The sequence below is a fragment of the Schistocerca piceifrons genome, chromosome 9 (genome assembly GCF_021461385.2).
Source record: "Schistocerca piceifrons isolate TAMUIC-IGC-003096 chromosome 9, iqSchPice1.1, whole genome shotgun sequence".
NCBI lineage: Eukaryota > Metazoa > Arthropoda > Insecta > Orthoptera > Acrididae > Schistocerca > Schistocerca piceifrons.
Genome location: NC_060146.1, coordinates 132,005,149 through 132,020,767, shown reverse-complemented (window position 1 = coordinate 132,020,767; position 15,619 = coordinate 132,005,149). Strand labels below are relative to the sequence as shown.

Below are 15,619 nucleotides of genomic sequence, written 5' to 3'. Positions count from 1 at the left end.
TTGAGCAATGAATACTTTCTTTCTCAAAGTGGGGTTACTCCAGACCATTATTCCTTGCAACATTATTGAACAAAAATATGCAAACCATGTTTACTTATGATTTCTCTGCACAAGATTTTCAACTATTCTAAGTGGAAATGTGGTTGAACTAAACTGTTTTAGGAATTCCTAAATGCGCTTTTTTCAGTTTAAATTCTCATCAATATTAACACTTATAATTTTTTAAGTTTTCACCTATTTATTATTTCCCGGCCATTCCGTGCCAAGTGGTCTAATATCGAGAAATGTTCCCACATGACCATCATGGATTTTGATGAACTTTTGTATGAACATTCACACTTGTTCTCAATGAACACTGGTAAAGCTTCAGTTTCAGAAATTCAATACTTGCAGAGATGTAGTCACTTGTTTGAAACCATAGCACAGCTTCCAATAGTGCATCCTTAAATTTTCAGCAACTTTGAGATGAGATATCTCTGTAAGTATGTGCATGAAAGAAGCAAAACTTGGCCATCTTATACAACTTTTAGAGCTCTTTAAAGTAAAATATTAAGAAAAGGATTTCTGAACAAGTTTCATATAGATAATTTGAAGCAAAGTTGGGTGAAAAAATAGCTGTTTAAAAAAAATGCGAACTTTAGTTTTTTATATCTCCAAAAGTAATTGTGGGATGTACATGAAACTGTTTACAGAAAATATAATGGCAACAATTACTTTATCAATCATATTGTTTCATTATTGTGAGCCTTGTTTGAACAATCAGTATTTCTGTGGTGTGTTTCCAGCATAGTGAGTGGGTTCTCTTGACTGAGTGTGGCTTGTTGATTCATAAGACCATCAAAGTTTGTAATCTACTTTACAAAAAATTGTTTTGATTGTGTATTTTATAGCATATATCTCTTATTAGGTTTTTTCATTGGTATTATACATTGTGTATAATTTCATTCAGTGGCAATTTGTCTGAAATTTAAGCAGATTATAATTTGCACTTAGAGGCCAAATACATTATTTAGTTACTGATTAGAGATGGATGCAGAAGGGAACAGCATACCTTCCTGCTCAATTGGGTAAGGAGATAGTGGAGCAAAGTGTCATGTCAGTTTCTTTGCCAAAAAAGCTGCTTTAAAATGGTTTGTGGATTTTAGTGATGAGGAAAAAGAGTTGTTGGTCCGACGTTCTGAAGCAAAGCTGGACAATACCTCTCAAGTTTGCCTACACCATGAAGCCCTGTTATTGACACAATATGGGAGGTTACAAAAAAAATGCTTCAATTCCTTTCGGAAGGTGAATCATAATATTAAGGCTTCTGATACGTTGAAGAAGCAGCTTGTTAATAACATAAAGCCAGGTCAGAAAATTTGTCGGGCTTGCAGGACTAAATTAAATAAACACTTGGACAAAGCTTTATCAGCCTCATCATCACATTCTGATGAGGACTTTACACTAAAAGAAGAATTAAATAGTAGCTTATTGTCTATCGGTATTTCACCCCTGAAGAGAACAGTAAGCTACAGAGATAAGCCCCAATATGTGAAGAAGAAAATTCAAAAGGCTCAAATGTGATTAAAAACAGAATTGTAAATGCAATGTGAGTAAACCGACAAATTGAAGATGCTAGTGAAATTAAGGAATGTGGAAACTGTGCCGACTATGCACATTTGCTAACTGAACTGAAAGCCGAGACGCAGAATGCAATTCATAAAGAACAGATGCAAATTTTAACCTGTAAGTTGGACAGTCAGACAAACAGCAGCTCAGTTCGGCGTGTCCGAAAGAATGGTGAAGAATGCTCGGAAGCTTAAGGCAGAGAAGGGCATTCTGGCACTTCCCGAAAATAGGCAAAGCAGGAAATTATCAGCAGAAGTTGCTAGTAGAGTGCAAAATTTTTTTGAAGATGATGAGTATAGTAGGGTGTGCCCTGGAAAAAAAGATAGTATTTCAGTTAGACTTTTAGATAGAAAGACATACATGCAGAAAAGATTGTTACTTTGCAATTTACGGGAAATGTATGTTATCTATAAGAATACAAATGGTCCAGAAATAGGGTTCTCAAAGTTTTGTGAACTTAGACCCAAATGGTGTGTAACAGTAAGATCAGCTGGAATGCATGCAGTTTGCGTCTGTGCAATTCTCCAAAATGTTAAGCTTATGCTTAGCGGAGCTGGTATACGTGAAAATTATAAGGAGATTCTCAGCAACGCAGTTTGCAGTTTGAACTCTAATCAGTACATGCTACATCGCTGCGAAAGGTGTCATGGGCCCGAAGCTATAGCATCTGAAATTGCCAGCTATTTCCTAGATCATGAGCCACAGGAAGTTATTGTGTTTAAGCAACGGATACATACCGATCGGGCCACACTGGACACGAAGCAAATGGCAGTGGATGAATTTATTGAAGATGTAAAAAATAAAATATGGAGTCTGTCATGCCATCATTACATTGCCAAGCATCAAAACTTGCATCTTAAAGGACTTAAATGTCATCTGAAAGACGAAGAGCTTGTTGTCCTAATGGATTTTACAGAAAATTATTCTTTTATCATTCAGGATGCTGTGCAAGGCTTCCACTGGGACAATAGTCAAGCAACAATTTATCCATTTGTTATCTACTTTCGTCAAAATGAGAAGTAGAATCTTTAAGTTTTTGCATTATCAGTAATTGTTTGCGGCATGACACTATTACAGTTCACGTTTTTATCAAGGAGCTCATCAAATATATAAAAGTACAGTTTGCACAGGTATCCCACATTCATTATTTCAGTGATGGCTCCAGTGCTCAATATAAAAATTTCAAGAATTTCCTAAATTTGTGCTATCATAAGAGTGATTTTGGACTGACAGCCGAATGGAATTTTTTTACTACTAGTCATGGGAAATCACCTTGTGATGGGATTGGAGGTACAACAAAGTGGTTAGCAGCAAGAGCAAGCTTGCAATGGCCACTTAATGGACAAATTCTTACTCCCCTAGATCTGTTTCACTTCTGCTCTGAAAACATTAATGGAATTAAATTTGTTCTTGTCAGTAAAGATGGAATTCAAAAGAATATTGTGTCACAAGAAGAGAGGTTTAAACTTGGACAAACTGTAGCAGGCACTAGAGAAAATCATCACTTTATACCTATTGATGAAACAACAATTCAGGTCAGCAGAGTTTCAAATGATTGTTCATCTTTTCTAGCTAAAATGGGTCACAGTAATGAAGGAGGCATATTAATGTCTGCTCTCTAACCAGGACAATATGTTGCATACATCTATGAAAACGTGTGGTGGATTGGGAATATCTGTGAGACCTCCCCAGAGCAAAGGGATGCATTAATAAACTTTATGCACCCACATGGTCCAGCAAATTCATTTTATTGGCCACCAAGAAGTGACAACTGCTGGGTTCCAGAACACCACATTATTGCAGTTACTCCAGCTCCGTCAGTAAATTCGTCTGGCCGGCAATACACCATTCCTCTTGATATTCATCATAAAATTAATGTAGCATATCAAAAATTGAAATAGGTTGGAGGAAACAATCTAAGGAACCCAAGAGTGCCTTCTAATTTTACACAGGGCACTTAAATAATTTTGCTATCAGGCTTGGGAACCTGTGTAAAGAAACCCTTATCAGGCTTGGGATCCTGTGGTGAGGAAACCCACCCTTGGCTGTTGTTGCTAAGCTATCGGGCGTGGCCCCTATGGCAATGGGAATGCTGGTTTTCTCAGGTGCAATGAAACTAGCAGTGGTTAAGCCACCATGGACCACAGCAACTCATTTATACACTTCTTTTCCATCAGTAAGCTGGTGTTGTTCATTAAACAGGCAACTAATAATTAGATGATTATGCAAATAAATTTTACGATTTACATTCATTCTTAATAATAATTGTGTGTGTGTGTGTGTGTGTGTGTGTGTGTGTGTGTGTGTGTGTGTGTGAGAGAGAGAGAGAGAGAGAGAGAGAGAGAGAGAGAGAGAGAGTGAGTGTAGGGGGGGAGGGGAGGAGGAGGTGACAATTAAGAAATAACATTGTTTCTATTTTTATTCTTTTGCTATTCGAACTTAAGCTAGGTCCTATTCATCAGGACTTCTTATTTCACTTATCCCAGACATTAATAAACATGTATAAGGCAAAATAAAAGATTTCAGGTAGAATTTGAGTGCCAGAAAAATGTGTTCAAACTTCCAGTGCGCCTCTTTGATGATGCTACTTTTTAGGGCCTTATATGCTTGCATTGCAAAACTAAATCCACTTTTCTAGATAGTTTAGAATATGCTCTCTCTAATGACCATAGTTTAGAAGAGTTTGGAGAAAACACTTTTTTGAAAAATTTGACTAAAAATACCAATTTTTAGCACTTTTTTGAAAAAACATCAACTTTACCCTAGATTTGTGAAATAATGGAAAGCAATAGGACAATGAAATTTTATATTCTAAGACCTTGTGTTGGTGAGTTATGGTGTGCAAAGTTTCATGTACATTCCACAATTACTTTTGGAGATATAAAAAACTAAAGTTCGCATTTTTTTTAAACAGCTATTTTTTCGCCCAACTTTGCTTCAAATTATCTATATGAAAATTGCTCAGAAATCCTTTTCTTAATATTTTACTTTAAAGAGCTCTAAAAGTTGTATAAGATGGCCAAGTTTTGCTTCTTTCATGCACATACTTACAGAGATATCTCATCTCAAAGTTGCTGAAAATTCAAGGACGCACTATAGAAAGCTGTGCTATCGTCTTAAACAAGTGACTGTATCTCCGAAAGTATTGAATTTCTGAAGCTGAAACTTTACCAGTGTTCATTGAGAACAAGTGTGAATGTTCATACAAAATTTCATCAAAATCCATGAGGGTCATGTGGGAGCCTCTAGACCACTTGGCATGGAATGACCCTTCCTCAACATGTGTTACACTCATCATAGGTGCAGTACTGCTAGATTAGCAGAATTGAATATGTTGTGTACTTTTAAAACTGAGAATGAGACCATTCACATAAAACCAATCAATGATAGTGTCAAGAACATTGTTTAACATTTCTTTCATTGCTGTTTGTATGCTTGGACTGATTACAATAGCACTAGAAGAATACTGAGATTTATACAGTCAAATGGCTTAAATAGATCACAGAAAATACCAACTAGAGCTATATTATTATTTAATGCTTGTAAAATATGGTGAATAAACATGAAAATGGTATTCTCAGAAGAGTGATTCTCCTGAAACACTAACTGTGATTTGTTTAGGATATTAATGTTGCTTCAGTGAGATGCTATTCTAAGAATACATCAACTTCTCATAAATGTTGGAAAATGATGTCATCAGTGGGGTAGGCTGTTCGTTATCAACATCTCTCTTATCACCTATCTTAAAGAGCGGTTTAAAAATGGAATATTTCAGTCTTCCAGGAAAAATGTCTTGAGTTAGTGGTGCATTACATATTTCAAGTAACACAAGTCTTATTATATGGGAGCAAATCTTCAGTACTTTATTGGAAATACGAGAAAAACCAGATGAGCTTTTAGGTTTGAGAACATAAAGTGGGAATTAGTGAAGTTCGGTGGCAGGAGGAACAAGACTTCTGGTCAGGTGACTACAGGATTATAAACACAAAATCAAATAGGGGTAATGCAGGAGTAGGTTTAATAATGAATAGGAAAATAGGAATGCGGGTAAGCTACTACAAACAGCATAGTGAACGCATTATTGTGGCCAAGATAGATACGAAGCCCACGCCTACTACAGTAGTACAAGTTTATATGCCAACTAGCTCTGCAGATGACGAAGAAATTGAAGAAATGTATGATGAAATAAAAGAAATTATTCAGATTGTGAAGGGAGACGAAAATTTAATTGTCATGGGTGACTGGAATTCGAGTGTAGGAAATGGGAGAGAAGGAAACATAGTAGGTGAATATGGATTGGGGGACAGAAATGAAAGAGGAAGCCGCCTGGTCGAATTTTGCACAGAGCACAACATAATCATAACTAACACTTGGTTTAAGAATCATGAAAGAAGGTTGTATACATGGAAGAACCCTGGAGATACTAAAAGGTATCAGATAGATTATATAATGGTAAGACAGAGATTTAGGAACCAGGTTTTAAATTGTAAGACATTTCCAGGGGCAGATGTGGACTCTGACCACAATCTATTGGTTATGACCTGTAGATTAAAACTGAAGAAACTGCAAAAAGGTGGGAATTTAAGGAGATGGGACCTGGATAAACTAAAAGAACCAGAGGTTGTACAGAGATTCAGGGAGAGCATAAGGGAGCAATTGACAGGAATGGGGGAAATAAATACAGTAGAAGAAGAATGGGTAGCTTTGAGGGATGAAGTAGTGAAGGCAGCAGAGGATCAAGTAGGTAAAAAGACGAGGGCTAGTAGAAATCCTTGGGTAACAGAAGAAATACTGAATTTAATTGATGAAAGGAGAAAATATAAAAATGCAGTAAGTGAAACAGGCAAAAAGGAATACAAACGCCTCAAAAATGAGATCGACAGGAAGTGCAAAATGGCTAAGCAGGGATGGCTAGAGGACAAATGTAAGGATGTAGAGGCCTATCTCACTAGGGGTAAGATAGATACCGCCTACAGGAAAATTAAAGAGACCTTTGGAGATAAGAGAACGACTTGTATGAATATCAAGAGCTCAGATGGAAACCCAGTTCTAAGCAAAGAAGGGAAAGCAGAAAGATGGAAGGAGTATATAGAGGGTCTATACAAGGGCGATGTACTTGAGGACAATATTATGGAAATGGAAGAGGATGTAGATGAAGATGAAATGGGAGATATGATACTGCGTGAAGAGTTTGACAGAGCACTGAAAGACCTGAGTCGAAACAAGGCCCCCGGAGTAGACAATATTCCATTGGAACTACTGACGGCCGTGGGAGAGCCAGTCCTGACAAAACTCTACCATCTGGTGAGCAAGATGTATGAAACAGGCGAAATACCCTCAGACTTCAAGAAGAATATAATAATTCCAATCCCAAAGAAAGCAGGTGTTGACAGATGTGAAAATTACCGAACTATTAGCTTAATAAGTCACAGCTGCAAAATACTAACACGAATTCTTTACAGACGAATGGAAAAACTAGTAGAAGCCAACCTCGGGGAAGATCAGTTTGGATTCCGTAGAAACACTGGAACACGTGAGGCAATACTGACCTTACGACTTATATTAGAAGAAAGATTAAGGAAAGGTAAACCTACGTTTCTAGCATTTGTAGACTTAGAGAAAGCTTTTGACAATGTTGACTGGAATACTCTCTTTCAAATTCTAAAGGTGGCAGGGGTAAAATACAGGGAGCGAAAGGCTATTTACAATTTGTACAGAAACCAGATGGCAGTTATAAGAGTCGAGGGACATGAAAGGGAAGCAGTGGTTGGGAAGGGAGTAAGACAGGGTTGTAGCCTCTCCCCGATGTTGTTCAATCTGTATATTGAGCAAGCAGTAAAGGAAACAAAAGAAAAATTCGGAGTAGGTATTAAAATTCATGGAGAAGAAATAAAAACTTTGAGGTTCGCCGATGACATTGTAATTCTGTCAGAGACAGCAAAGGACTTGGAAGAGCAGTTGAATGGAATGGACAGTGTCTTGAAAGGAGGATATAAGATGAACATCAACAAAAGCAAAACAAGGATAATGAAATGTAGTCTAATTAAGTCGGGTGATGCTGAGGGAATTAGATTAGGAAATGAGACACTTAAAGTAGTAAAGGAGTTTTGCTATTTGGGGAGCAAAATAACTGATGATGGTCGAAGTAGAGAGGATATAAAATGTAGGCTGGCTATGGCAAGGAAAGCGTTTCTGAAGAAGAGAAATTTGTTAACATCCAGTATTGATTTAAGTGTCAGGAAGTCATTTCTGAAAGTATTCGTATGGAGTGTAGCCATGTATGGAAGTGAAACATGGACGATAAATAGTTTGGACAAGAAGAGAATAGAAGCTTTCGAAATGTGGTGCTACAGAAGAATGCTGAAGATTAGATGGATAGATCACACAACTAATGTGGAGGTACTGAATAGAATTGGGGAGAAGAGGAGTTTGTGGCACAACTTGACAAGAAGAAGGGACCGGTTAGTAGGACATGTTCTGAGGCATCAAGAGATCACAAATTTAGCATTGGAGAGCAGTGTGGAGGGTAAAAATTGTAGAGGGAGACCAAGAGATGAATACATCAAGCAGATTCAGAAGGATGTAGGTTGCAGTAGGTACTGGGAGATGAAAAAGCTTGCACAGGATAGAGTAGCATGGAGAGCTGCATCAAACCAGTCTCAGGACTGAAGACCACAACAACAACAACAACATATAATTTTCCTAATTTCAGGAAGAGAAGTTGGTGATACATTCTTAAGACTGAATTTTATGAGAGTTGCTTTTTCAACATACCGTTGTGATTTTTCTCTTGATCTGATTGCCCCTATACTTTCTATTATAGCCTGGTTAATAAATGATTATTAAATATATTTTATATCTGTGACACATCATTTATAATCCTTCCACTCGGTTCATTAGTGATGTTATCCTGTTCTGTGGCTGGTTGTCCCGTCTTTCATTTCATTAAATTTCATGTACCAGGGGTGTTAAGCTTTTCAGCTTATGTGGGCCAGTTGGAAGAAGACCAACATTTTCTGGCCACAAGTCATATACCTGACACTAACAATAACTGCTGAGGGTAAAAGAAGGGTTTGGGGGGGGGGGGGGGGGGGAGGGGCAGTGGGAGGTATATAGTTAACACATTGAAGTAATTTAGATCAATTTACAATTATTCATTTTTAAAAAGCAAAGTGAAATTCATTTGAGATTTTTTATGTGAGATTTCATAACTTAACACATACAGAATTTCATGGAATTTCTTTTACTGAGTATGTGGTAGATGTTACTTCTTGGACTGCACTGATACTCGCTTTGGGTCATATGTGGCCCTTAGGCTGGACACTCCTGCACTTTACCCTTTACTACATTCCATTGTCAGAAGTACTGATTTCTGACATTATGTGTATGTTCTTCGATTTTTTTTAATAACCTCCTTAGTAACTTTGAGTAGTTTTTGTAGCATGCAACTATTGCAGGATCTCTACTCATTTTTGCCAACACACACACTTCCCTATTTCCTTCCAAATGATCACAAGAGCTTCTATCTTCAGTAGTATAAACACAATACCAAGTGACATACTAATAGATCACCTGTTTGTGAATTCCCGCCCACAGTGGCAGCAGCTCCCAACAGATGTTTTCGGACTGCCGGGTTGTGCTCGGCTCACAGAAGAGCGGCGGTTGATGCGGTGCGCGCGCAGCAGGTGCCGTTGCCACTCACGGTCCCCGCGGAAAGTGCGGCGGCAGTGGAGGCAGCGCCGGGGCGGGCGGTTCCTGGAGTCGTCGTGCAGCACCATGTGGTGGCGGAAGTGGGCCATCCGCGATATCTCCTCGCCGCATACGAGGCAGGGGAAGGGCTGCCCCCGCGAGTGCGCGATGCTGTGTATGCAGAGCTGCACCCGTGTAGCGAACCGCTTTTCGCAGGTCGTGCACGAAAAGGGCCGCTCGCCAGTGTGCCACGCGCACAGCGTCGCCAGCTCCGAGGCACTCTCAGCAGCCACACCACACTGCTTGCAGGAGAATGCGGGCTCCTCCTCCGGCCCAGGTTCGTCCCACGCCGGGCCCTGTTCCAATAGTCGGCGCAGTATCGGAGCTGCCGGAAAACAAATCGAGTCTCGTCAGCTGGTGTGCAACTGCCAAAACAACAGCATTTGTAGATTTAGATGAAGCTTTAGCACTGACGGCTTGATGTAATGTATGGAAATAAGCTTTCTGTGGGAGGCTACCATTAGCATTTGCATCACCGGAGCCTCTGTCACTCAGGTCCAGACTCTATCAGTTACGCTGCTGGTGACTTCCAACACTTGAGAATGAAAAGTTTAGGACAAACACCAAGTTCCTCTCAGCCATGCTTTAATGTGGTTGCATGCAGTTTCAAGTAAACACCATTGCGCAACGTACAGAGCATGACAAACTGATGACTATACAATTCGTTATGTCATGGCAGGAGACAGTGGGAAGAAATGCTAGTTATGAAGTAAATGTAAAGTAGGATGCTTCCACGGCTCCAAGGACAAAACTTTTACTAGTAAGGAGAAATAAGATGGAGAGATGTTCTTGTTACAATGGTGGGGATTATTGTACATCTACATATATACTCTGCAAGCAACTGTATGGTGCATAGAAAGGGTGCCATGTACCACTACTAGTTACTTCCTTTCTTGTTCCACTCACAGAGTGAGGAACAAATTACTGCCTACGTGCCTCTGTGAGTCCTAATTACTCTAATCTTATCTTCATGGTCCTCATCTTATGCAAAATGTACGTTAGCTGCAGTAGCATCGCTCTGGTGTCAGCCTCAAATGACAGCTCTCTAAATTTTCTTAATAGCGCTCCTCAAAAATAATGTCACCTTCCTTCCAGTTATTCCCATTTGAGTTCCTGAAGCATTTCTGTAATACCTGCATGTTGTTCAAACCTACCAGTAAAAAAATCTAGCAGCCCACCTCTGAATGCTACAATGTCATCCTTTAATCTGACATGATGCAGATCCCAGAAACTCAAATAGTACTCAACAATAGGTAGTAGTGTATTACACACATCAAAAAAGTTTTGCATCACCTCGGTTCCAAGGGTTCCAGAACCTGTACAGAAAATTGGAATAGAGATCAAGATAAACATCATTTCTGACCTTTTTATTGCTAATGAAAACCACACATTGCATGTTGTACCACCATACAGCGAGATCTCCAGAGGGGGTGGTACAGATTGCTGTACACACCAGTACCTCTAATACCTAGCAGCACGTCCTCTTGCATTAATGCATGTCTGCATTCATCGTGGCATACTATACACAAGTTCATCAAGGCAGTGTTGGTCCAGATTGTCCCACTCCTCAACGGCAATTCGGCATACATCCCTCAGAGTGGTTGGTGGTCGTCCATAAACAGCCCTCTTCAATCTATCCCAGGCATGTTCGATAGGGCTCATGTCTGGAGAACATGCTGGCCACTCTAGTCGAGCGATGTCATTATCCTGAAGGAAGTCATTTACATGGTGTGCATGATGGGGGCGCAAATTGTTGTCCATGAAGACAAATGCCTCGCCAATTTGCTGCTGATATGGTTGCACTATCGGTCAGAGGATGGCATTCAGGTATCGTACAGCTGTTACAGTGCCTTCCATGACCACCAATGGCGTATGTCGGCTCTACATAATGCCACCCCAAAACAGCAGGGAATCTCCACCTAGCTGCACTTGCTGGACAGTGTGTATAAGGCAGTCAGCATGATGGTGTTGCCTCCAAACATGTCTCCGACAATTGTCTGGTTGAAGGTATATGCAACACTCATCGGTGAAGAGAATGTGATGCCAATCCTGAACAGTCCATTCGGCATGTTAATGGGCCCATCTGTACAGTGCTGCATGGTGTCGTGGTTCAAAGATGGACCTTGCCACGAACGTTGGGAGTGAAGTTGCGTATCATGCAGCCTACTGCACACAGTTTGAGTCGTAACATGACATCCTGTGGCTGCACAAAAAGCATTATTCAACATGGTGGCGTTGCTGTCAGGGTTCCTCCGAGCAATAATCCTTAGGTAGTGGTCATCCACTGCAATAGTAGCCCTCGGGCAGCCCAAGCAAGGCATGTCATCGACAGTTCCTGTCTCACTGTATCTCCCTCATGTCCGAACACCATCACTTTGGTTCACTCCGAGACCCCTGGACACTTCCCTTGTTGAGAGCCCTTCCTGGCACAAAGTAACAACGCAGATGCGACCAAATCGTAGTATTGACTGTCTAGGCATTGTTGAACTACAGACAACATGAGCTGTGTACCTCCTTCCTGGTGGAATGACTGGAACTGATCAGCTGTTGGACCTCCTGCGTCTAATAGATGCTGCTCATGCATGGTTGTTTACATCTTTGGGTGGGTTTAGTGACATCTCTGACAGTTAAAGGGACTGTGTCTGTGATACAATATACAAAGCCAACATCTATCTTCTGGAGTCTGGGAACCGGGTTGATGCAAAACTTTTTTTGATGTGTGTATATGTGGTCTCCTTTATAGATGAACAACACTTTCCTCAAATTCTCCCAAAAAACTGAAGTCAATCATTCATCTTCCCTATTATACAATCCTTACATGCGCATTCCATTTTATGTTGCTTTGCAACATTACACCTGGCTGTTTAATTGACATAACTGTGTAAAGCAGCACACTACTAATGTGAGACTCGAACAGCTCGGTTTTTTTTTTCTCATACTCATCTGCATTAATTTACGTTGTTCTACATTTAGAGCTAGCTGCCAATCATCACACGAACTAGACATGTTGCCTAAGTTATATTGTATCCTCCTATAGTCACTCACTGACAACACCTTGTCATACTCCACAGGATCATCAGCAAATAATCACAGACTGCTACTTACCTGTCCACCAGATCGTTTATGTATACTGCCTGCCAGATCATTTACACATATAGAAAATAACAGCGGTCCTATCACACTTCACTGCTGCACTCCTGACAATACGAATCACTCACATACATGAGAACCTATTCCGTTGGCTTCTACTATCATTAACAGTCAGCAGTATGGCACTGTGCCAAATGCTTTGCAGAAACCTAGGAATATGTAATCTGCCTGTTGCCCCCATCCATGGTTCGAGAGATCTCATGTTGCAGAACGAGAACTATGACAATCACATCAATGCTAACCAAAGCACAGGCCTTAGGTGAGGAATGGAAGAGGAAACAGAAATTTTATATGCTCTTGGAAAGTGAGATTTCTGGATAAGTCATGACTTGGATGAGTTTATCGTTTGAGGCCTTGAAAGTGAGTTGAAGGGTAAGCAAAACATAGGTACTGGAACATTGTTGAGCTGAACAAGGTGACATGGGAATTAGATTAGGAAAAAAAAAACCTAAAAGTGGTAGATGGGTTTTTCTGTTTGGATGGCAAAATATGTGATGATGACCAAAGTAGAGAAAATTTAAAAATGCAGGCTGACAACAGCACAAAAAGTGTTTATGAAAAAGAGGAATTTGTAAACATCAAATAAGATTTTAAATGTTAGAAAACCTTTCCTGCAGATATCTGTCTGGAATGTAGTTTTGTACAACAGTGAAATGAAATGATTGTACGGCACTGATGGCCAGGAGACCCCACCTGGGGAAGTTCGGCTGCCAAGTTGCAAGTCTCTTCTGTTAACACCACATTGGGCGACTTGCATGTCAACGATGATGAGGAACCAGACCCCAAGCAGAGAAAATCTCTAACCCAACCAGGAATCGAACCCAGGTCCACCCCACGGCAGTCAGACACACTGTCCACTCAGCTACAGGGGCGGACATGGCAGTGAAACATGGACAATAAGTATTTGAGACAAGAAGCAACCAGTACTACAGAAGAATGTTGAAGATTGAGTAGATAGACTGGATAACTATGGAAGATTCAAATTGGAGAGAACAGAAATTTGTGGCACAAACAGCTCAGTTGCTAGGCCACATCCTGAGGCATCAAGGAATCGTCAATTTATAAGTGGAGGGAAAAGGGAGAGGGAGAGGGGGAGGGGGCAGGAAGGAGAGGGAGAGGCTTCATCTCAGAGTAGTACTTACATCCTATATTGTCAACTCTGTTGGATGTATCCAAGTCTTTTTCTTACCCTATAGTTTTTACTCTCTAAGCTTCCTCTAATACCATGGAAGTTATTCCCTGATGTACAAACACAATTCCTATCCCTCCTGTCCCTTCTTTTTGTCAGTGTTTTCCACACGTTCTTCCACTTGCCAGTTCTGTGGAGAACCTCTTCATTTCTTATCAGTCCATCTAATTTGCAACATCCTCCTATAGCTCCATGTCTATAACACTTTGATTATCTTCTGTTCCGGTTGTCCCACAATCCATGTTTCACTACCATACAATGCTGTGCTCCACTCATACACTCTTAGAAATTTCTTCCTTAAAGGCCTGTGTCTAATACTAGTAGACTGTGTCTGATACTAGTACACTTCCTTCACACATGAATGCCCTCTTTGCTTGTGCTAGTTTTCTTTTTTTTTTTTTATGCCCTTCTTGCATCATCTGTCATGTATTATTTTTATTCCACATTAGCAGAGTTCCTTCATTTCGTCTACCTCATAGTCACCTATTTTAATGTTAAGTTCATTGTTCATTTTATTTCTACTACCCCTCATTAATTCCATTTTCTTTGGTTTATGCTCAATCTGCAGTGTGTGCTCATGAGATTGGTCATTACATTCAACTGGTCCTGTAATTCTTCTTCACCTCCACTGAGGATAGCAACGTCATCAGCGAACTTTATCACTGATATCCTTTAACCCTGACCTTTAATGCCATTCCTGAATGTTTATTTTATTTCCATCACTGCTTCTTCTACATACAGACTGAGTAGTAGAGATGAAATATTGCATCCTGCAGTTGATTGTGCAATAGCTCTCAAAACTTATCTCCCCATGCTATCTTTGGGATTGTGTGGATGGTATTCTTCCAGAAGCCTGATGGTATGTCTCCAGTCTCAATAGATTCTACACACTTACTTCAATAGCTGTTTAGTTGCCACTTCCACCAATCACTTTAGGAATTCCAAAGGAATGTTATATATCTCTTTTGCCCTATTTCATCGCAAGTCTTCCAAAGCTCCGTTAAACTATAATACTGGATGCCCTATGTCTTCCATATCCACTCCCATTTCTTCTTCTATCACATCACTGTACAAGTACTGATCCTCCCTCACAGAGGCTTTCATTGTGCTCTTTACATTTATCCACTCTTTCCACTGTATTTAACAGTGGAATTTCCAATGCAGTCCTAATGTTAACGCCTTTGCTTTCAATTTCACCAAAAGTTATTTTGATTTTTCTTTTGCTTCTGACAACCATTTCGTTTTTGATTCCCTCACATTCTTTTCTTCCAGCTTCCCTGCACTTCTTATTTATTTAATTCCCAAGTGATTTATATTACTGTATTCCTGTCTTTCCCTCAACATTTTTGTACTTCCTCCTTTCATCAATCAATTGAAGTATTCGTTATGTTACATAATGTTTCTTCAGGGTCACTTTCCTTATATCTATGTTTATCCGTCCAACTTCTGTGACTGCCCTTTTTAGACAGTTTCATTCCACTTCAACTGAAGTGCCTACTATGGTATTAATTTTCACAGCATCTACAGCCCTAGGTAAGATACCCTCTGATGTAGTGTGACAAGTCACATGACATGTAGCATGGCAGATACACGGCAATGGTGTAGCATGCATGTGATTCGATGCCAATATCAAAGTGATTCAGCAAGTAATATACCACATCTTCTACACATGATGAAGTCAACTTAATTAATGGCTTATGTAACTGAAACAAAGCTACATCCACTTCTGCAGTCAATTTATCACTAAAACTTTTACTTTTCACGTAAATAATTATAAGGGGCGTTCAAAAAGAAACAAGCTGGTGGCATAATTACAGGAACCAGTACCTGTATGTTAGAAGTATTGACCCGGGGTATGTTAGAAGTATTGACCCTGGCTGTTGAGAGACACTTGTCCCACTCTGACACAAGGCGGTGAATGGC

General features: G+C 39.9%; 1 protein-coding gene across 1 annotated transcript in view; it reads right to left on the bottom strand.

The window, feature by feature from the left end:
* Window positions 1-15,619, bottom strand: part of LOC124717039 (zinc finger protein 490-like) — a 72,646-nt gene that overhangs the window by 13,374 nt on the left and 43,653 nt on the right. Inside the window, exon 7 of the mRNA XM_047243694.1 lies at window positions 9,311-9,682. Coding sequence (XP_047099650.1) covers window positions 9,311-9,682 — 372 coding nt within the window. The remainder of the gene's footprint in view (window positions 1-9,310; window positions 9,683-15,619) is intronic.